Source organism: Urocampus carinirostris, chromosome 3 (assembly GCF_059441175.1).
Source record: "Urocampus carinirostris isolate Australia breed hairy pipefish chromosome 3, RoL_Ucar_1.0, whole genome shotgun sequence".
Classification (NCBI taxonomy): domain Eukaryota; kingdom Metazoa; phylum Chordata; class Actinopteri; order Syngnathiformes; family Syngnathidae; genus Urocampus; species Urocampus carinirostris.
The window spans coordinates 42,676,925-42,700,942 of record NC_142351.1 but is presented as its reverse complement, the minus strand read 5'-3'; the positions used below and the strand labels follow the sequence as shown (position 1 = coordinate 42,700,942).

Sequence of the window (24,018 nt, the reverse complement as noted above, 5' to 3'; positions counted from 1 at the left end):
TATCATTGACATGGTATTTACACAAGAAATGTCGGCATGTGGGATGTTACATACAGTGTTGTCGTGATACCGTTGGTATCGTAAGGGTTGTGCAATATTGCATTTGGTGCAAAGTCATCATAGTGCAAAAAATAGTCAGCATATGCATTGGTGCAAACATAGACAACATAGTGCAGAAAAAAGGAAATGGTCAGACATTGTGCAAGGTGAGCAGTAAACGTAGTGCAGTCGACATGTGCAAGAACATAGACATTAGTACCATTATATTCGTATGAGGTAGTGTTGGCACAAGTTTTCAGGTTTTTTGTGCTGTGTCTGTTTTGAGCAGTGAACAAACATAGTGCAGACAGCATGTACGTGAGTACCATTTTACATTCGTGTGAGGTAGTTTTTTGCAACAGTTTTCAGTTTTTTTGTGCGGTGTCTGTTTAGGGTGGTAATGGCTGTGGGGAAGAAGCTGTCTCTGAGTCTGTTTGTTTTTGCTTTGTGTGACCTGTAGCGCTTGCCGGAAGGCAGCAGGTCGAAGAGGTGGTGGCCGGGGTGAGAAAAGTCCATGATGATGTTTTCTGCTCTGCTGAGGTAGCGAGAGCAGGCAATGTCCTCCAGACTGGGCAGAGAGCAGCCGACGATTCTCTGGGCTGTTTTGATGATCCTCTGGAGCTTTTTCCTGTCTGCTGCTGTGCACCCAGCATACCACACCGTGATGCAGTATGTTAGGATGCTCTCCACTGTGGCTTTGTAGAAGGACACCCGCAGCTGCTGTTTTAGGTTATTTTTCCTGAGCAATCTCAGGAAGTGCAGTCGCTGCTGGGCCTTCCCTACCACCGCTCTGGTGTTTGCAGACCAGGAGAGGTCGTCGGATATGTGCACACCCAGAAATTTGAAAGAGTGGACTCTCTCTACACAGTCTCCTTTTATGGTGAGTGGTGCTGGATTCCTGCCATTCCTTCTGAAATCCAGAATCAGTTCTTTTGTTTTTGTGGTGTTCAATATGAGGTGGTTTTCCGAACACCACGTTGAAAGTGACTCCACCTCATCCCTGTATGCCGCCTCGTCCCCTTCAGAGATGAGGCCGATCAAGGTGGTATCGTCAGCGAACTTAATTATAGTATTTGTGGGGTGGGTCGGTGAGCAGTCGGAGCTGTAGAGGGTGAAAAGCAGGGGGCTCAGTGCACAACCTTGGGGGGAGCCAGTGTTCAGTGTTAGGGTGGGAGAGACGTGGGTACCGAGTTTCACCGACTGTGGGCGGTTGGAGAGGAAGTCCATTATCCAGTGGCAGATGGAGGGAGAGAGTCCTAGGTGTGCAAGTTTCTCCACCAGGATCTCCGGGATAATGGTGTTGAAGGCTGAGCTGAAGTCCAGAAAGAGCATTCTGACGTAGCTCCCCCGGTGGTCCAGGTGTTTCAGCACGGTGTGAAGTGCTGTGTTTATGGCGTCGTCAGTGGAGCGGTTTGCCCTGTAGGCAAACTGGTGGGGGTCCAGTGTGAGTGGCAGGGAGTTTTTGATGTGCCGGGACACTAACCTCTCGAAGCACTTCATGACCACAGGCGTAAGAGCTACAGGCCTGTAGTCGTTGAGGCTTTCCACTGCTGACTTTTTGGGGATGGGAATGATGGTGGAGGTTTTGAGGCAAGGTGGGACGGTCGCCTGTGACAGGGACCGGTTGAAGATGGTGGTGAAGACCCCAGCCAGCGGATTGGAACAGTCCCTGAGTACCCTCCCTGGTACTCCATCCGGGCCAGTTGCCTTCCTGGGGTTTATGGTATTCAGCGCACGCCTAACTTCGTGCTCCTGAAATGTGAGAGAGTTGCTGCTGGTTGTTGGTAGGTGTGATGTGGCTGTTTGTGGCCTACCAGCTTCAAAGCGAGCGAAGAACTGATTAAGGTCCTCAGCTAGTGAAGCCTCAGCCTCAACAGCTGCCAGGTTGTGGCCTCTGAAGTTGGTGATGTGTTGGAGGCCCTGCCACATCCTCCTCGGGTCATTTCCAGCGAAGAGGTGCTCGATCCTCCTTGTGTAGGCTGCTTTTGCTTCCTTGATGCCTCTCTTCAGGTCAGCCCTGGCCACCCCGTAAAGAGCCTTGTCTCCAGACCTGAAGGCGGTGTTGCGGTGTTTGAGGAGGGTGCGCACCTCGCTGGACATCCAGGGTTTTTGATTTGGGTAGTTTTTGATTTTTTTATTTACTGTGACTTCATCCGTGCAGTAACGGATGTAGGATAAAACCGTGTCAGTGAATTTCTGGAGGTCATGGTGTTCAAATACCTCCCAGCAAGTTTGATCAAAACAGTCCTGCAGCTTGGAGAGGGCTCCCTCAGGCCACGTTTGTATTGTCCTCGTTACAGGTTTTGTTTTCCTTCGGATGGGGGTGTATGAGGGGGTAAGGGATAGGCATAGGTGATCCGAATTTACTAGGTGGGGGAGGGGGGAAGCTTTGTATGCGTTTCTGAGGTTGCTGTAAACGCGGTCCAAAGTTTTTTCACCCCTTGTTGCACAGTTCACATATTGATAGAATTTTGGAAGAACAGTCCTTAAACATGCCTTATTAAAGTCGCCAGCGATAATGAAAGCTCCGTCGGGGTGTGCAAGCTGTTGGATGTTTATAGCGGCGAGTAGAAGGTTTAGCGCTGTGCTAGCGTTAGCATCCGGAGGAATGTAAACAGCTATCACAATGAGCACAGTTAGCTCTCGCGGTATATAGAATGGTCTACACGATACCGCCAGAAACTCTAGATCGGGCGAGCAGTGTGCATCAATAATTCTGCTGTTATTGCACCACGCATTATGTACGTAAATGCATAGTCCCCCACCTCTTTTTTTGCCGGAGTCTTCGTTGCGGTCGTATCGGTGTAGCGTGCGTCCTGCTAGCTGAACTGCAGCGTCGGGGATCCGCGGGTCAAGCCATGACTCCGTAATCACAAAAATGTTGCTATTCCGTACGAAGTTGTTGGTAGCTATCCGCAACTCAAGCTCACTGATTTTGTGTACGATGGATCTGGCGTTGGTCAGGAAGATACTCGGAAGCGCTTGTCGGTGTGGTCGTCTTTTTAGCTTCTTCGCTAGGCCTCCCCGAGAGCCTCGTTTTTGTTTACGTTCCCTCCGCCGTCTCCGTCGCTTGATGGGCGGGCAGGTAACCCAGGGAGATCCCGGTGGTCTTCGTATGTCCTTTGGGATGTTGTTGTTGGTGTTGTAATCGTGAAATGAGTCGAAATCTAATCTTTGACCCAGGTTAATAAGTTCCTGGCGACTTAAGGTGATAGTTGCCGAACAGGTATTTATAAAAGAAAAGATGAGAGAAAAAAGAACACTTAAAGTAAAAAGATTTACTGGAGGGACATCAGCCGCTGCGTGTAGTCGCGCCGCCATGTTGGAAAAAAAAAAAAAAAAAGGTTTAGGTTTAGGCTTCAAATATTACCTCTTGGCTGAAAGTGGCAGACAAAACCTTTTCCCACTTGCGAAAGGCTTGCTCGCTTTAACTTTAAATATGTGTTTTTATAAAAATGGATATTCAACATGACCTTTACATTACAAAAAAGTTAACAACTTCACAATAATGGTAGTAAGTTGCTGGCTTACGATACTGCAGCAGAACCATCAACATTATAAAGGACTTTTGTCACCCCGGACAGGACACGACCTCTTTGACCTGTTTCCTTATGGTGGGCGCTCCAAGTCCCTTAAAAAAGGCTCAAATTGTTTCCTCCCAAGGGCCATCATCACCCGAAACAAACACGCAAAACTGTAAAAAAATGTATATCTTGCGACCTATTTGGGATTTTTTTGTTGCTAAATGTTATTGTGCTAATTTTCATTACACTATCTTTACAACTTAGGCTGGTGTTTAAGTGCAACTTTTTTTTCCTGTTTTTTCCTGTTTAAAGTCTTTATTATGTGTTTGCCCTGGAGTGCCATGCTAATCTCGTTGCATACAATGTTTCACTAGGTTATCAATGGTAGTGAAGACAATTCAATAGATATTGCGAATTTAAACACAATACAGTTTTTTAAAGTATTTACTATTTATTTGTTTTTCAAATAAAGTAATAAAAACAATTCTAAGATGTATCTAGATTATCTGTTACGGCAGATAGCAGACTTGACTTGACAGATATGTCACTGCCTGGGATTGCATGATTATGCTTCGACTGGGTTATTTTAATAGTTATTCCAGACGTTTGCAGTACAAAGAATCAATTTAGTCTCTTATGAAAAATTCTTATTATTGCTTTTATTGTTTGTGGTCCTGAAGAGAGATGTTCATAAATTTAAATGGCTGTATCTTTTCATTGGTGTTTTGTCATAAATATTTTAAAAGAAGCCGCACCTTTTACAAGCACTGGTTGCAGAATAATAATTTCTTCTCTAACTGGGCACATATTCCATGTTCCGCACAAATGAACGTTCAAACATGTGATTCACATATTCTTCCATGAATATTTGTTTATATGGTGTGGGGACAAATATCATAAACTACCATTTTAATCACATTGAGAATGCAAGACTATAAAATAACATTTTTTGTAATTATTTAAATCAGCAATTTGCTTAAGTGGGTTTGTGTCCGAAATAACAGTGTTGCAAATGTTGTGGTAGAAATATATTATTTCATATATTACGTTTTTTATATAGTATTGTTTACACTATTTGCACTTTCAATTCAAAAGATTGTGCAACGGAACGTATTATAGTTGTTACAAGGCAAATTATATCCAGGATTATATCCAGGTGCTGTTTGTATTCTTGCAAAAATTGTATCCTCTTGGGGCCTGCTAACTATCGATCAAGATGGCCTTCACTTTAGTACCTGGAAAATTCCTCAAGAGCTTTCCTCCCCACATTCCTTTTTCTTTTCACCTTTTGTGTTGCAAAGTTTCACTTTCCTTGCTGCTCATTTATAATACTCGCCCCCTTTCTAGAGACCAACACTATACACTGCATTTAAACATGTGATCCCTGTCTAAACCAATCAGATTGTTTTCTCGTGTTCACGTAATCTCGTTTAAACCAATCAAATGTGTTGTTTCATTTTTGTGTTTTCCAATATATGGGCGTACTGTGATTCCTTCCTGAGCCGATTTTGGAATGGTGGAAAGCTGTTGGAAAGGATGTCAAAAAACGTAATCTCTGAGTCAGGGTGTGTTTTTTCTTTATTCTCATACAATCTCAACTTTTAACCTTGACGGTTGGCATGCATACTTTGTTATATTTATCATTTAGTTACATTGCTACTTTGTTTTTGTCTGACTCTCTTGATGTTTGTTCTGTTACAGTTGTCCTATTGATAATTATAGTTGGGGTTTTTTTTCATACGAGCCAAGGAGGAAGTGACCCAAAAAGGAAAAGGGAAAGCGCGACGAGGAGAGATCCAAACCTGACATCCAGACTGCGACACGTTTAAACTTTTCCTTGTACTTATTTTCTATTTTATTTATTTATACAAAAACAGAACATTTTTAGTGCCTGAAATCTCTATGCTGTTTTTATTGTAGTTCTAAACTATTTCAAGGGGTATGGGCTAAATGATTTAATCATAATGACATTTCCGAGCAAAAAATGTCGGTATCGTATCGGCATCGATCGTTACTACCCTACAATTTACTTGGATTGGATCAACATCAAAAATCTCGGTATTACCCACCCCTGGAGAACAAAGAACACAGTATCATCCCTGTCCCTTTTTGTCATTATTATTACATGGCAAGTGAGCTATTTCAATAATAGGGCCCAGGACTTGAAATGTTTGCCCACCCCTGTTTAACGTTCAATAAGAATCTACCATATACTACTGTGATTTATGCGGGGGGACTGCCTGATGTTCACGCCTGTCATATCGGTTATACAAATTCACATAATTTGCTTAAAGGGGCTCTCGATACCTTTTTACTTCTTTGAGGAGACATATGCCTTCAAACTAGAAGGGATAGTGACTGCTGACAGAGATGGACAAAACTGTTAAAACGCCAGACGAATAATTATATCGATGCAACCCAATCAGAAACTGAATTTAAAAATATCTCTCCGCAGACCCAGATTCTAACTGCACAGATAAGTGTGCTTCATTTTATGGCATTTCTTGCCACAAGATAAAGTGCGGCAGAGAGATGTTACATATATTGTCAATTTGTACAGGCGCAGCATGTTTATGCACTTAGAACTGAATTAATAAATTCTCCTTGGGATTGCCACAACATACCAAGAGACAAATAGCAAATCTGAATGCAACATCCATTTTTGTTTTTTTTAGGAGCAGATTATAAGTGCACTGGCCTTGCGACAGGTTTATTAAATGTATACAGTCGATAACATGTCAATACCACTCACATATGTACTACTTATTAATGAACCAACCAGGGAGCTATAAACGAGTCGAAAACCTGAGGCAGAAAGGCGATCAACCACAGACTTTTTGGAATTTCCTGCAGATAAAATACAATCAAAGTGATGAGTCTTTTAAAAAGAAAACTGAGCGGAAAGTCAGAGGTAAGATCGGACCTGAAAACTCCAGACCCAACCCAAACCTGACCCATTAACTTGATTTGCTGGACCGAGCCTGAACCTAACCAAATATCATATTCTATAAGTGTGGACTCGGGAGAAGGAGGGTTATGATTAAAATTAAGTTCAGATTTCGTGACGAAAACCTTTGAACATGACAATGTAAAGATTTACATTTTTTAATTTCCTTTGTCTGCGGAGGCTACATTAAGTGACAATTTTCTACTACTTTTTGTATTAAGAGTTGACCGGAATTTGTCCATCATTTGATGGATTGAAAATTGGTCCATTCAGTAAATTCTTATGAATGTAGCACAGCACTTTTAGACAGAGAGAGACAGAGGGACAAGGAAGAACAATGACGGTTGGAAAATAGAGTCAGGGGGTTCTTTGAATTGACTTTGCAAGAGTTTAGTAGAGTACATGTTGTAATGAGGGGACTTCTATTTTTTTCAGTTTCTTGGCCAAATCTATTGACGGCTTCCAAACGCTACAGCTCACTTTAATGTAAGCGCAGCAACATCATGCAAGGCAGTTTTTTTTATAGCTTGCCACTCCTTGCACATTGCTCTCTGCACTATTGTAATTACAGCGTTATTGTTACAGTGTTAATGTTACTGTGTACCTGACTTGTTAACCTGACTGCCCATATTGCACATCTGGTTAGCTACTCTTCTTGCACTATCGGCACTATGGTAAAATACTACACGTAGCCAAAATACAATACAACATTATTTATATCTGTACATTCAAGGAAACTGTGGGGGTCAGATGCATCGACATTTCGTTCTGTATACACGTGTACTAGAATGACAATAAAGTAGATCTGAATCTGAATCTGAATCTGAATGATAAGACACTGATTTAATCTCAGTGTTTTTTTGCACATTAAAGCCCATGCTAATTGCTTTGACATTGATAGGGCATAAAGCAACCATTTCATACATGGTTTTAGTATACATTTTATGAGCATATATTATTTTTTTGAAAAGCCGTCAAGAAAAATGCCCTGCCTAACCCAAACATAATGATTGACATTGTAGGCCAGACCTGATCCGAAACTCGGGTCAGGTCAGACTTGGGCTTGGGCTCTTACCTTTAGGGAAAGAACAACCATTGGGATGAAAATACTTTATAGAGTCATAAGGGAGCCCTAAAATAACATTTAGTGACATCAAAAATTTTTGGGCAACAGTTCGAAAGTTGTGAAATCGATATTTTACAAGACAACATAATCAAAACGCCTGTTTAATATGCAAATTCAAGGGGGACTACTTCATAGGCGGTCCATTGACAAGTTTTATTGTTTTTCCTCATGCTGTTTTCTTGTTTTAGTCATTATTTGCCCTCATCTAGGTTTGAGATCAGGGGATGTTGTAAGTACAATGACAGAACAGTTCGTAGAACAGCTCTTTGCCAGTCATCCTGTTGGGTTCCCTTTCCTGTAAATAAGCTCTCGTTTATGGGTCAAAAAGTAGAAAAATGCTGAACATATTTATTGTGAGTTTTCATTTCTGGCACACACAAGATAAAACTAAAGTCAAGGAAATCAAATCTTTCTCAACTTAATGGTCGAGGATATGGAATGTACTTGCGCAGCACATTATTTATAGTTAAACATTAATGTGGACAATTTGCATTTAGTATGCAGAAAGAGGAACCCATTCTGAATTGAACCTATTTCTGTTAAGGCTGGCTTTGAGATCGTGCATTGTTGCATAGCGTCCTCTCACGGGAATACATTTTTTTAGGAAACACACACAGCAATAAGTAGAGGGGAAAAATAGTACATTATTATATATTTCACATAATCAGTTCATGCTGGTTGATGTTTTCTGTAAACTCATGCAAAAAATACAAACCAACAGAAAATTGGATTCTGCTGCTTAGAGCAGTCAGGTTCTGCGGGCCCCTATTTGGCCGCCAGAGGACGTTAGACACCCCAAAAAGCAGACATTCGTCGCATTTCTTAGTATTAATTGGTTGTGCCTTAACATGAAACCTAGCTAAAGACACCCATGGAATTTTTAAGTACAAATGTGTAAATTTTCATGAAAATCGGTTCAGATGTTTCAGAGCCTATAAGTCAAATACAAACACATACACAAATCGGAATTTATGAAGTAGTTTAGATAGATTTGCGCTTCGTCTCTCAGTAGGTTGCCATAATCACAACGAGAACAAATTCATTAAAACTTCAGTTCTAAGTGCATTGAAATTGCTGCACATGTTTAAGCTAACGGTTGTCTTAAGCGGCGCTGCCACGAGCGGCTGCCTTTTCCAGCAGCTGCCCTATTGTTTAATTGTCTGCTCCTATCTTCTGTGTTTTTCTTCCCGTTTTGACAACTACACTATGGATTACTTCTATCCTGAGGACATGGGTTTTAGCGCACAAAAATGCGTTTATTCAAGGAATCAACTCCTTGTCCTGAAGAATTCTCGTGCCGGCGTGATGAAGGGGCCTATCCTGGAAGAAGAGCCGGAGCTAGCTAAGCGGCTAGCGGCGTTATAAGTCTTCGGTACCATCCGTAATCATGGTAAATGCGAACTCACGACCAAATAAGATCATCGAGTGCTGGTGGAAAACATCGAAGCGCACAGGGAGCGCAGTTGCTTGTTTTTTACGGAAACGTGGCTCACGTTTAGCATTACGGACGCTAACGTGTAGCCACCCGGAGCTACCCGGAGCTATAAGGCTTCAACGCCGCTATACAGAGACACGTAAGCCGGGGAGAATCGGAGAGGAGGCGGACTTGCTAACATGAGGTGGTGTATCCCTGGATTTTCACAAAGAAAAGATTTCCATCTGCCGCAGGGATGTCGAACTTTTGGACTAGGGTGACGTCATCCACTCCGGTACAAGCACCCCTAGGGCATCATGTTAATCTGTTGATAAACAACGTGGTAGACTGCTGGAAGTGTGAATTTCCCTACGGGGATGAATAAAGTATCTATCTATCTAGCCACTGTGCAACTTTTTACAAAACCAATGGGGCCCGGGACTTGAAATGTTTGCCCACCCCTGTTTAACGCCAACGTATTTATTATTTTCATACAAAAGCAATCATGATATCATTTTGGCAGGACCGAAAGGAAGATGGAACCACCAGAGGCTCCACTCCTCCATCTGCGGCTGCTCCATTGTCACAAGTCATGTAAAAAGGACATCTTTTTTATGCAAAATATTCCCACTGACTTCCTGTTACAACATCTCTCTCTGGCCCCGCGTCCCACAAAGCAACGAACGTCAAGACAAACATTTTGCACCCGTACCAGGAGCCCTGATTAACACGGAAAATACTAAAGTTGGCAGCCACTCTCAAAAAGTGATGACTGTGGGATTTTGAATGCTTAGGCTGTTGAAGTGAAGCACTGTGACAGCCCACATTTAAGTGAGGTTCTTGACCGCCGGGCTTCACACTTATGTGTGTGGGTTTGTCTCACATTATAATGCACTGCCACTGTTTGTGCATGATAGAACACACGATGTGTCAACACGGAAAAATCATTACCCATCCTCCAAGCCTTTAGGTTCGAGTATTGTCAAATGAAAATAACACACAGTTCAAAAATGCACCATGTTCAACATGCTTTTTTGTCTTTGTGTCACATTTATTTGTATAGGCCTTGATCAAAAGATGTCTCATCGGACTGTACAGGCCACACATACACACGCCCCTGATCTGATAGCCGCACGTGGGCAAGAAAAAACTCAAAAACTTCCGCATGAGGAAAATAAGAAACCTTGGGAACGGGCAACTCAAGAGGTAAACCCCCTTCCAGGTTTGGAATTGTTAGGACCCTATAGATCAACTTGTAAAATAAATATTTACTTCAATCGTTTTAACAACCTTAAAGGTGGTGCCCATAGTTTTAGGTGCTCTTAAAAGTTTGAAATTAAATATTGTCTCTCTTAAGTACTGTATGTGTTAACAATTCCCATCTGAGTTCAAAGACTCTATCTATTTTTCCATCGCACCTATCTGCATTTCGGCTGAAAAATAGGCAGCGGGGCTGTGAGAGAGAAGAGTGATTTCCTTTATTTCAAGAAAAGGACTGTTTCAAATACAGTCCAGATGCCAAACAAAAGCCCAGCAAGTGTTTATTCGAGTGTGTTTAAGAATCTTAGATACTTGCACAAACAACAAAAGGTGCTGTAATGATTACCGCCAGAAGATGGCATCAGCAAGGAGAATAGTTTGAAGTTGTTATATCATATATATATACCATATACAGCGTTCCCTCTAAGCTGCGCGCGTGCGCAATTGCACACTGCTCCCACATTCTCAGTGAAAGGGAAAATCTAGCCAGCGCACAAAAATGAGGTCTCAAAATTACTTATTAAGAAGCGAATTAAGTCAAAGTTACAGTGCGGGAAGGTAAAAATACACGGGTTCGCCCGACGTCGTGTCCTAAATGCGGTATTTTGAAGTCGAGTCGAAGTAGAACGAAGTTGAGTAAAGTTAATAGAGTTTGTCGAGAACCGGCTCGGCTCACTAAAAGGAACCGGCTCTTTCGGGTCCTAAACGGCGCTTCAGGTTGTTTTTGCTTCTTTAATCCCAACATGACCAAATATTGTGTAAAATTATGCACAAAATGACTTAAAGGAAGTGGGGAATCGAGCAAAAAAGAAAAAAATACCAACATGAAAAAGTAGTGAAAAGCTGAAAATACAAAAAATAGAAACAAAAGAAAGAGGAAAAAAAGAAGGAAAAATTTAGAAAAAAAGCCGGAAAAAAAGAAAGGAAAGAAATGAAGGAAAGAAGTAAAAGAAAAAGTAACAGCTTGGAAAAAATGAACACAATGAGATTTTTTTAAAGGAATTTTAAAAAAGGAGAAAAAAAGACATGGAAAAAAGAAGAAAAAGTTTGTGTTGCATTCAAATAATTTCCAATTACATCAAGTGAATCTTGTTGCCAACATTGTACTTCCACTAAAAAAATGTGATTAAGTACAGTTCTGTATCTTACAACCAACTAAATAAGCCCCCAAAAATGTTAATATTATGCGACAAAATATATCAGGGAATAAAAAGAAATGGATATCTTGTGAAAGAATTGTAAGAACAAACGACGTTTGTAGGCCGTACAACCTTTGCAACAGTACATGAGTCAATTCATTCAAAAGAGAAAAATAATTTTGCATTGCCGGAAACTCAACAAAATGTAACTTGATGTTAAGTTTTGGACATGTTGGATAATTAATTATCTTGCCACACTTGGGATTGCTGTTGCTCACTGTTGTTTCAAGCGTTGCTCACGGACTTTGTGTGAACGCTCAGACCCGTGGAAAATTAGAGGGAACATTGACCATATATATACCATATAGATATACCATATATATATATATATATATATATATACCACATATATACCATATACAGTATATACCATTGCATGGAAACAGTTAATGCTCTAGTTTTTCGCAATCAACTGTCAAGCGCACAACTTCCTACTTGCTTGGACAAACTCACACAAACACACCGAAACACCAGCTGAGACAGTCTGCAGAGGTCTAAGGAATAAAACGACACGTCACTATATTTACCAACTGTGTGAGAACTCTTCTTCACTGTCAGTTTCACACGAACAAATACCCTGTATTTACTGTACATTTTCAATAAGACAACTTCCGCTACAAATGTGATAATTGTGTCCCCACTTTGTATTATGAGGCCTGTGTGCAATTTGTATTGAGCCAGAATCTTAGTTAAGCAGAAAATGCTTGACTTATGAGAGTGGACATTGATTTCAGCATCGCCCAGTTTAAATCACAAGCCCGAACACACTGCTGCAGGGACCCTGGAGAGGCTTCTCTGTCAATAAGCAAAGCACCCTCTACCACCATTAAAAAAAAAAAAAGAGAAAATATAATCTAATTATTTATGTCCGGAACATCGAAGGAAGGACTTTCAGTCTACACCTATCATTTCACATTTGTTTGTGTCATGATGACAAGTGTGCGTAGACAATATTTTTGACGAGCCTGAATTGTTTTCAATACTGTATATCAATGGTCAACAACCCACAAGCCGTAGACCAGCCCATGGGTAGTTTGGTACCGGGCCACAAATTTTAGCTACTGTTGTTTTACTGATGCTGCTATGTTTCAGACTAAACTTGAAATGGGTATTTGATACGTTTAATAAACATCAGCGTGGTTCGCACGGGCGGAAGCGGTTGCCTCTTGGGCGATGCAGAAGTCATGTTGAAAACAAGAATTCCGGCCCTTAGAAGATACAGTAAAGGATGAATCAAACCAAACTTTTGCACTTATAGCCAACGTCATGTTCGAAAGTTTGTAAACAAACTTGAGTCATCAAAAAACGTTTGGCAACAACACTGGAGGATGCATGGATCCCTTTGTCAATGTCACAGAGACCACATAACACCAACAAGCGGTCGGTTCATTTGGTGAGTTTGTATTCTTAATGCCTTGGCACAGAGATTGACATTACGTTTTGCGTAACATTTCGATAGCGATCAGCGTGTGTTGATATTAGCATGTCCACCTCACAGTTCAGAGGTCCTGATTCAATTCCAGCTACTGGCCTACCTTGTGTTCTCCTTGTGCCCTCAGGTACTCAGGGTTACACCTATCTATCTACCCTGGTCATATACCTTCAGAGGAGTGATGACAGCAAGACAAACACATACACAAAAACAAAGAAAAGGGAAAAGTTGCAAAAAACACAAAATAATTTGACCATGGCCAACCCAAATTCCCAAACACATAATCAGAAATAGACGGGAAAAACATTTTTAATTTTGGTGTGAGGTCACGAAATGTCCCACATGAATACACTGTGGGTTCATTATTACAAATAATGTTGCTATTATTACAAATGTTATAATAATTATCGTTATTGTTATATTATAAAAAGTACAAACATGTTTATTGCCTTTGGCCAGGGCATTGAAAGTATCATACAATGGACCCGTCCCTGGTACAGAAAAGGTTGTTGACAACTGCTGTATATGTATCAGTACCGATAAGAAATATCATTTGGTAACATACCTTTCTGCGCAGTGGTGATGCCCATGGATGGCTGCCCTAGATTGGCCTTCTGCTCCCACTTCCCCTCATCCGGGTGGTAAACCTCCACCGATGCCAACGGCGTCTGCTGCTGATTCATTCCTCCCAGAACCATGACCTGCGTCCCCAGCGCTACGGCCGCAGCCCCCGCCCTGGGCGTGGGCAATGGAGGCAGCTGGCTCCACGTCTGGCTTTCTACGTCCAGGACCTCCACACTGTCCAGGGGCATACCGTTCTCACTGCAGCCCCCTAGCACGTATAACTGACCTTCTTGGTAGATTGGGGTGCAGTAGACTCTGCGCTGGGACATAGGGGGGAACGCCTCCCAGTACAGGGACTTGACAGGGCTCACCGCCATCTCCTGCACGGGCATGACTCCGTTACCGAGAGGGTGGGTACCATCACAGACAGAGCTGGAGAGGGAGAGAGTGCAAAAGGGGTAGGAAAATTAGATCATGAGTGAAGACAAAACAACTTGGAAGGCTCTCAGTTAGTACTCGACCCCCAAAAATGCAAAAATGACTGAAAACTAGTCTGCTTGCTCATGAGATATCCCGATATCCCGATCAAAGCGATACTCTACTAACATTGCTGTAAAGGAAGAGAGTGCGCACTTGTTTTCAGCATCGTTCCAATTATCGGTAGGTCAAAGACAATGTTGGGAGCTGTGTCACAAATAACGCAGTTACGTTACAGGTTTATTTTTTTTCAATAACTGGGTGATCCAACTAATATTTTTTTCAGCTGTTACTGACGGTCAAAAAACGTGGGTTACTTTGAATGAAGTGGTTTTCTATGTTCCTTTCAGTGATTTATGTCATATCTTTTCGGATGATGTCGCCATTCATAATAGTGACTACCATATACTGTAGATAGCGATTATGAATATACTATTTACTAATGCACTGAAAGAAAAGGTAATGAGGGCTGAGTCACCAAAATGTGAGCCCTATATGACACAGCACCCTATTCATGTGGTCCATAAACGAAACGACTCTATGAACGAGAGAGCCTTCCCCCAACACTCAACTGCTGGTTCCCGCCTTATTCCTCTCATGATTTGTCGATATGCATGTTTGAGGGATTCTGTGTTGTTGACTTTAAATTTGGTGAGCATAAAAACATTAAAATTGTTATGATTTTTTATCTTTTTTTGGTAGATTCAAAACTATTTAAAATGTATTTCCTGTGTTTTTCAGTGTTCATGTGTTAAACTAAAATTGGTTGTCCTTTTTTGTTCTTTTATGTCTTTTTTGCTTTTGTTTGTTTTTTCGTTTTTTTTCCATTTCGTTTATTAAACTCACTTTGTGTCATTTACCGTTATTTATCGTTTTTATTAAAACGGAACTACTTCTCAGTGGCACCAAATCCACCCTCTCTAAGGTTGACTCCTTCTCTCTTTCTGTTGACGATTCCTCAGTTTTTCCTTTGGTCAAAATTCTGGGTCTCACCCCCGACAGCACATTCTCCTTTAACTTTCATATTAATAACATCACCCGGTCAGCCTACTTCCACCTGCGCTCCATCAATTGTCTCCGCCCCCCCTTACCCCACACATAATAGCCATCCTTGTCCATAGCCTTGTCACCTCACGCCTCGATTACTGCAATTCCATCCTCTACGGCAGACCTGGGCACTCCGGTCCTGGAGGGCCGTATGTTCTGCATGATTTTTGAGGTTTCTCTGATCCAATACAGGTGATTCCAATCACCAGTATCGTTAACGAGCACTTGCTAGCTTGCTAACGAGGTTATAATTTGTATCACCTGAGTTAAAGAAGAGCAAACTTCAAAATCTGGCAGGACGTATGGCCCTCCAGGACCGGAGTGCCCAGGTCTGCTCTACGGCTTACCTCAAAAGTCCCTCCATAGACTTCAGCTGGTCCATAACTCTGCTGTATGCATCATCACCAAAAACCCCTGTCGCTATCACTTCACCCCTGTCCTTCAGCAACTCCACTTGCTTCCAATCAACCATAGAATCAACTACAAAATCCTGCTCTACACCTACCTAGCCATTCATAACCTTGCCCCTCCCTACCTCTCCAACCTCCTTCACACTGCCACGCCATTCTGCACCCTCAGATCATCTTCCTCCCACCACCTCCCTATATCCCCTGCCCACCTCAGCTCCATGGGAAGCAGAACTTTCAGCCACTCTGCCCCCCAGTTCTGGAACTCATTGCATTTTGACCGCCGAAATTCTGCGACCCTGTCCACTTTCAAATCCGGACTCAAAACTCACCTCTTCATACTTGCCTATTCTTGACCATATGCCTCACACACCACCCCTTTTAACTATTATGTGTTTTATTGACTATTCATTATTCGCTTGTTTTACTCGTGTTTTACTCTTCGTTTATTGTTGTGTCCTACTCATATATACACCAACCTTGGGTGTCCTGAAAGGTGCTTCAAAATACAATGTATTATTATTATCATTATTATTAAGGTTTCTTAATTTTCCTTAGACTGTTTTTTATATTTATTTTTAGTTTTTTTTCCTGATTGTGGGTTTGATATCAGAAGATGTTACATCTACCATATTTGTGACCTATGCAGACCTTTGAAATAAATGTGACTAGACTTAAACATGAATATTTTATGTAACCTATTTGGCAGGGATCACATTTTTACCACTAGGGTATATGATTTTAAACACATCTTCATTTTCTTACTAATGGGGCGATAAATAAACCCCAACTGACACATTTATTGGATTGCACATTAACACTGATTGTCAAGGATATGAATATGTTATTGATTAAAAACAAACATCCCGAGATACATGTTTAGAAAAAATGCTTTTAAGTATTTTTTATGAAGGTTAACAGTCATCACTCAAAAAATTACTAGTCTTAGGTTGTGATTAATTTAATTAAAAGCCACAGTTATATAATTAGTAAGACACTATTGTTTGATTTTCAGACCCAGCTTTATAAAAAAATATTCAAATATCTTTCCCATTATTTCACTACTCAGCAAATTTTTAAACTTTTGATTTTTAAAGGGACTGTGTGTAATATATAGCATCTTCTAGTATGGAAAAAAATCAGTTGGAAAAGAAAAGAATATTGATTTATATGATATGTAAAATGCATGAACTATTGTTTAAATACTTGAATGCAAAGAAATTTGAATTTATTTAATGTAACTTGAGCCTTACCTAGAGGGAGCTGAAATAATTATCAACCAGCTTGTTGCAACAAGTACTCGAAAAACCAAAAAGCATACAAAGAAGAAAAAAGGGTTTTGTTTGGTCACTTTGCGTGTCCGTAGTTTTTTATCCGTCCTTGTGCATTTAGTGCATGATTTCGGTTGCACGACACAATAAAGGTACATCTAGTGGTCAAATAATAAACACTGTTCCTTTAAGAAGATTATTTAATGAAATTGTTAACTTTGCTTTTAAGTTAATTGTGCTGCTTAATTTTTATCCTGAAGTGCCACAACTGATTGCATTATAAATAATACTGACTATGTTGTTATTAATGACAATAATACATTCAAATTCTAACATCGTAGAGCAGAATAGTGGCAACCAAATTTAAGATGCTGCCCGAAATTTAAATATGTTCTACATGTGGATGCCATCTTCTGGCTTAACTGATCATCGCAGCCTATGTCAAGCTGCTGGTGTGAAACACACTCGAAGAAACTCTTTTCATCTCATTGGGGTTTGTGTTGGCAGTTGGATGTCTTTAAAACAGTCCTTTTCTCAATTTCACCATTTTCATCCAACACTAAAACTAAACCACAAGCACCGGCATGGAATCACTCTCTCCCCCTTTCCTGCTTTCTAAGTGGTCCCGAGTCCCGAACAGCTCTGATTAAGGGCCCAATCACACAGCCGTTTGCGGCTGAATCACGGCCAGAAATTTCTGCCTGTGAGGCAGATGCTATTGGGCGCTTTGAGATCGCCATACAGACGAGATACAGCAGTGCTTAACACGCGGTCGGAAATTCACGCGCGGTTGGCAGTGCGAAAAAGTTTTGCGCTGCTCAATACTTTAGAGCACGGGTACACAGCCTTTCACGGGCGTATCGAGGCTGAAGCAGAGGCTGTTGGGCGCTGTTGGACGCTTTGAGACCGCCATATAGACGAGATACAGCAGTGCTTTACTCGCGGTCGGATATTCACACGCGGTTGGCCGCGCGAAAAAGTTTTGAGCTGCTCAAAACTTTGAGCACGTGTTAACCGCGGGCGGCACACGAGGTAATGACGCGGAAATGACGCGGAACGACGTGCTCTGGCCGCGGCCAGGGCGTGGTTACACTTGGGTAGGACGGGAAATTTCAGCGGGTAATTGTGGGTGGAGCATGGCAATAGCATGTTCTGCGCCTGTATCGCGGTGTTATTACGTGAAATTAGCGTGTTACGCGTGTGACGCCTTTCTCCGCGTATATACAGCGCGATTTACCGAGCACACGTCAGTTGTGCTCGAGACGTCAAGGGGTGAAAATTGATCCCCGTCACTGTAGTGACCTCGGCTTAATCCATTATTATTTCTTGACATTTCTTTTCATTTCATAACAAGATAATAAAATAAAAATGAAAAACTATTACAATAATAACATATTGGCTTCTTCGGTGCCATAGCTTGAAATCTTGATCTTCACGGGACTGTGTCTTGAGCGGTTATGATTTCTACAGCCCGGTGTTATGCCGAGAAATGCATCCCTGCCGAGATTTGCATCCCCTCGCTACTACAACCACTTTTACCTCGTTTTATCTCACTTTTATATCACTTTTAGGGAATGTAATGGCGAACATATAACCAAAACCACTTTGTCTTGCATTTGTTGGGAATGTAATACAACTTAAACCATTCCGTCTTTGTTTTTGTTGTGAACGTAATCGAACGGTAATGCACACCGTATATAAAATCCCCCCCCTCGCGTGAACGCACATTCTGCTGCGCTTCCAACAAAAGCGATCATATTCTATATAAAACGCTTATTAAAACAATAAAGCGAGCTAATTATAACAATTGGGAGATCCTAGTCTATATAACGCGTTTATTCAAACAATAAAGTGCGATCGTATTCTACAAAATGCGTTTGTTAACGCGGATGAAAAAGTCATCAACGTCAATGCACGCTTCTAATAAAAGCGATCGCAGCAGAATGCGCGTTCCCGCGAGGGGGGGGACTGCGTAGGAGTCGGATTTGGGCACAACACCGGCTCGGGAGCTTTTATACCCGTGGTCCACACGAGAAAATGACGCGGAAATGACGCGATGAGGAAGCGGAACAGTCGTTCTGTTCTGTTTTGCGGGCATACCACCGATGAACAGCGGGTTGGACAATTTTGCGCATTTTCCATCGCGGGCAAGCACGGGCAAAATTTTACCCGCGATACTGATGCAAACGGCTGTGTGACCGGGCCCTAAAAAATAAGATGAAAGCAGGTAGGTGTGTTGAAAAAATTATAAAGGCTCTTTGAACTCAGTTGGGCATTGTTAACACATACTTAATAGACAAAATACTCTACTTTCGACCTTTTAAGGATACCACAAATGACGCATCCACCTTTAAAGTTTGTAAAAACATTTTTCAAAACAAAACAATGTTGGCATATAAATTAAAAGCAAATTCGTGCTTGAAGCCGAGCGGAAATGTGAAGCATGTGGAGGATAGACTGAAGAAGATGGGAGAAAGGTGTGAAAGGTGTGAAACTCACTCGTCTTCCAGATGTCACGTCTCCCACTATATAAATGTTTTATTCATTGGGCTGTTGGTCTGTGAGCCGCAAAGCCATCTGCCTTTCACAATTTCCCTTCCTTTTTTCTCTTGGCCTTTCTTTCCCTCGGTCGGTCCCGCTCAGAGCTTAGCTGGAGTTGAAAATATTCTTGAAGAAGGCGTCTTCAGATTTAACAGCTAATCCCTCCAAAAAAAAGCTGGGAAAGATCTTCAAAACGAAGCAGGGAGGGTTAAAAATTCACAGTTTAAAAACTTCACAAGAGCGAAGAAAAGAGTTCTTTGGAAGTCCAAAAAAGCCTTTCCTGTATTAATTGGACAGCATCTATATTTCCTGGAGGAACTCATAAGTGCGCATGCACGCAAGAGCTTTGGAGAAGGTCCCTCGATGAGGCGGGCCTGCAAGAACACAGAAACACACTTTTAAAAAGCTCAATAGATTCGAATTGTCTTTATTGTCATTGATAAACAGTGTTGGAACTACCTAACGGAGCGCAATTACCGTAAATTCCGGACTATAGAGCGCACCTGATTATAAGCCGCACCCATCACATTTTAAGGGGAAAACCGATTTTATCCACACACAAGCCGCATCTGTATATAAGCCGCATGCACCCACATCAAATAAACATGAAATTAATCTAAGCCAAACCTCAATTCCGCGATTGAAACTAAATGTTCTTCATTGAAGCACACAGTGCAAAAATCACAACCTCCAAAGAGCGTAAAATTATATAGGCACTTAAAATTTGTTGCAAACCTGCAGATTCTGGGTGCCCGTTGATAGTAATCCAAGGAAAAAAAGGTTATATTTCCAAATGTAAGGGTGGGAAAAATATACCGTATTTTCCGCACTATAGGGCGCACCGGGTTATAGGGCGCACCCCCAAAAAATAGTTTTTGGTCCTATATCTTCCATAGATAAGGCGCACCGGATTATAAGGCGCTACAATGGGAACGTCGACAAAACAGTCAGATGATTCAGTCAAACTGATTACCCCCTTTACATTCCCAAAGCTTGCAAAGAAGCAAATACGTGTCGTAGACTCGTGCGTATGCGGTGTCCGTATGATGTCACTCAAATGCATAATTTCAAATTACATTCGGAAGGTTAAAGTCTTGGGATTCAAGAAATGCCAACCATTCCTTAGTTTCTATTTTCTTTTTCTTTACTGTGCATATGACAATAAACACTTGGAATTGAGTTTAATTCACTCAACTCATCACATCAAGATCGTTCTAAAACAACATACCGGGAAAATATAAAGCCGCATAGCTCACCTAAGTTCTCACGTTCAATAATGATACGCAATCATGGTCTTCTTACAACCGTGAGTGTAGTAAATCCAGGAGAGTAAAATGTTTACAAATACAGACTAATGAAACAAGTTTCTTTATGGCGTAGTTTAGCAAGCTTGCTATTCAGTCATCTTTTTCGGTTTGTTTTGGCCCTCTAGCCTATCCGAGGCTTCAAATAACTTCAGCCAATAGCGATCGATTTGACAGATGATTGACACATCTTTTTCGGCCAATTGCAGGGTTTGTTTCGGCCTCCTAGCCTATCCGAGGCTCCGAATAACTTTAGCCAATAGCGATCGATTCAAATGATGATTGACACATTGGTTAGCCAATGAAACGCCGGTATATAAATCCCAGCATACACCGCGGACTACACGTTCGGGGGAAAATCGAGTCGGCGGCTGTTGCGTAAGTTGCGAGACCTTGCGATTTAATATTGAGCCATATATAAGGCGCACTGTATTATAAGGCGCATGGTCAGCTTTTGAAAAAAATTAAGACTTTTAGGTGAGCCTTATAGTGCGGAAAATACGGTATATCCATTATTGTCCGCCGTGTCCACAAAAACTCACCTTTACCGGTCCCCACTTTCCCATCAGCCCAAGTTTGCTGCGCCCCTCTTTTTTAATTTGCTTGTGCAGAATAAGTGTCTCAAATAAATACAAATAAATGCATTACAAAAATATACAGTTGCAAATACATATTACACATATTTACAAAGAAATACGGTACATCGAGAGAGTTTTCAAAGCTTTAATAATAATAATATAACTTTCATCCTAAACCGTGCCTTTGGGAGGTAGCCTCACGTTACTAACAAGACGCTCACAAACCTGCAAATTAGTCTGTTAAGGAACTAAATGACGTAATCGTTAAAATCACGGCAGACCATCCGCATCATCCTCCTTGATAATGTCTCTAAGTTGTCTTTCTCAATGTCGGAATGAAACTTTATCATGATGACGTCGTTCCACGCTCCCTTACTTCAATACATCCCAGCAATATGCCCATTTGCTTATAACATGGAATCTGCGTCATGAGCCTTAATATGTGCAATTTCCTCGATGAGGGTATGTTTACGCTCATAAATTGTGATCTTCCTCGGCACACATATTCCACCAGTCTAAGTCTTACCTCTCATACTCGAGCGCCGCTGGCGGCCGTTAAAAAAAGTTACATAAATTGGCCGCATCTCTGAATAAGCCGCAGGGTTGAAAATTTGAGAAAAAAGTAACGGTTTATAGTCCGGAATTTATGGTACCTTTCTCGGTAACGAGAACTGTAACAGCGTTATTAATAGAATGTTGTAATTCATCTGTCGTTACAACATAGTTTGTTACTCTGGTACTTAATAAAAGCAGCTCACGAATTCCAACATCCTCTGATAGCTATCACAACTCACGATGTAATATGCATCCCCTTATCCGCCAGCAACGCCTAAAATGGGTGGGTGTATTTAAACAATTGAGAACAACTCAGTGAAGTTACAGTGGCGCTGTCTCGAGTACAGAGTACAAAACAGCTTAACTTCTCACGGAGATATTCTCCCTACAGTATATACTCGCATCCAAGCCATATTTACAACTACAAAATAAATGACTGAAATCAGGGGGTGAATTAATATGCGCACATTAGATTATGGGTCAACAGTAGCAAATACGATGCAGCGTGTGGGGGAGGGGGCGTGGCTCATACAGGAACATTAAAATCAATCGGGAAAACTTGAGCACATAATTTATGCTAAAAGTGAGCAGAATTCTGGTCCTTTTTTTTCTTTGTAAAATATTTTTTTCAATACACCATGCCTGGAAAAAAAATCAAACAACTTGGACAGTAACCAGAAATGGAGAAGGAGATCTAAAAGTTAGTTTATCCATTTTCATCGATTTTTCTTATTGTATGGCTATTTTGAAGCAGTTTGAGGAGGGTTGGCGTCTATGCCAGTATTCACAGTAATTTGTTATTAGATAGTTACTTTCAGAGAAACGTGCCACGCTTAGGTTTCAGTAATTTGGGGGATAACTTAATTACTTATTAAATGAAGTACTGTGACTAGTAACTGCTAATAATTACTGTTTTTTAGCAACCCAGCCAACACCGATTTGCCATGGATATCCATATAATGTATTCAACTTGATTACACGTGGATAAACAGGTCATAAAGACTGAGGTCATGAAATCGAACCTTCCTGTGTGGAGTTTGCATGTTCTTCCCAAGCTTGCGTGGTTTTCCTTTGGGCACTCCAGTTTCCTCCAACATTCCAAAAACATGCATGTCAGGTTAATCGTCTGGTCCTAATTGTCCCTAGGTGTGAATGAGCGAGTGAGTTGTCTGTCCTTGTGTGCCCAGCGACTGGCTGGCATCTAGTTCAGGGTGTCCCCTGCCCACTGACCGAAGATAGCTGGGATGGGCTCAGGCGCCCCCGCGACCCTACTGAGGATAATGGATGGATGGATAGTGCTTGGAGACTGGCCTAAGTGCATCGTAACAACAATGCAATGAAAAAAATAGTGCAATAATATTTAGCAGCAATAAAATTAATAAATAATTCCCCAAAAAAAGGCCTGAATAACCTTTTTTCTATTCTTTTGCAGGATTTATATATTCATGCACTTGTTTATGGTGGAGATGGCTCTCAAGAAGAAATATAGAGAATGGTCTAAACATTCCACAGATAGAGTTAAGGTCTGGACAATTAGAGAGTACATCAAAAAATCTTAATGACCTCTGAATACTCTTCACTGGTGATCATTCCATCTGTATGGGTCACTTAAGATGAAGAAACTTGTTTACTCCTAGAAAAACATTGACACCAGAGGAGCCTCAAAAACTTTATTATTTTCAAAATAATCTTGATCTTGATTTATCAATAATCCATCCAAATTGCAAGGGACTGTTTTCTGACCATTTCCCTTTGATTTGAAACTAAAAGAAAAACTGACATTTAAAGTGATTTAGAAGGGAGCAAGCAATCCATCCCAAATGGTTTTATAGTGAAGACCAAAGGTGATTGATTAATTTTGTGATTTGCGCTACATTTTATGTCAGAATTGATTGTAAAAGCTGTGAAAAGTTGAATGTGATGTGGTGCACACAAAGGAATTAAGATTGAGAAAAAGTAGAAGGTCGCCCATGCAGTGTTGTTTACAGACCCTTTTATAATAATAATTTATACGATAAAATTATGTTTAAAAATATTGTCGACGATTTAAAATGCTAACTCAGTTTTCTCAAATTCAGTTGCTTTTCAAATTGTTTTAAAGCACACATTTCAATCCGTCCATTACTTGTAGTTCTACAATAGTGCAAAACAACAAAAACCCTCACAAAAATACTTTGATCTTATTTGAAAAACCTTCACTTTTAACTATCGATTCTAGCAATTCCTTAACTCAGTGATAAAATAAAATCGTTCAACACATTTTAAGCATGAATTAATACCCGCCATGATGATTTTACTGCAAAAAGTTGAGTAAAAAATGCAGTAAAATAATG

General features: G+C 41.0%; 1 protein-coding gene across 1 annotated transcript in view; it reads right to left on the bottom strand.

Moving 5' to 3' along the window:
* klhdc8b (kelch domain containing 8B) overlaps positions 1–24,018 on the bottom strand; it is a 172,361-nt gene that overhangs the window by 101,346 nt on the left and 46,997 nt on the right. Inside the window, exons 3-4 of the mRNA XM_088331958.1 lie at positions 19,207–19,622; positions 13,507–13,937 (exon numbers count right to left, since the gene is read on the bottom strand). Of these exons, the coding sequence (XP_088188084.1) occupies positions 13,507–13,897 (391 nt within the window). The 5' untranslated portion in view covers positions 13,898–13,937; positions 19,207–19,622. The remainder of the gene's footprint in view (positions 1–13,506; positions 13,938–19,206; positions 19,623–24,018) is intronic.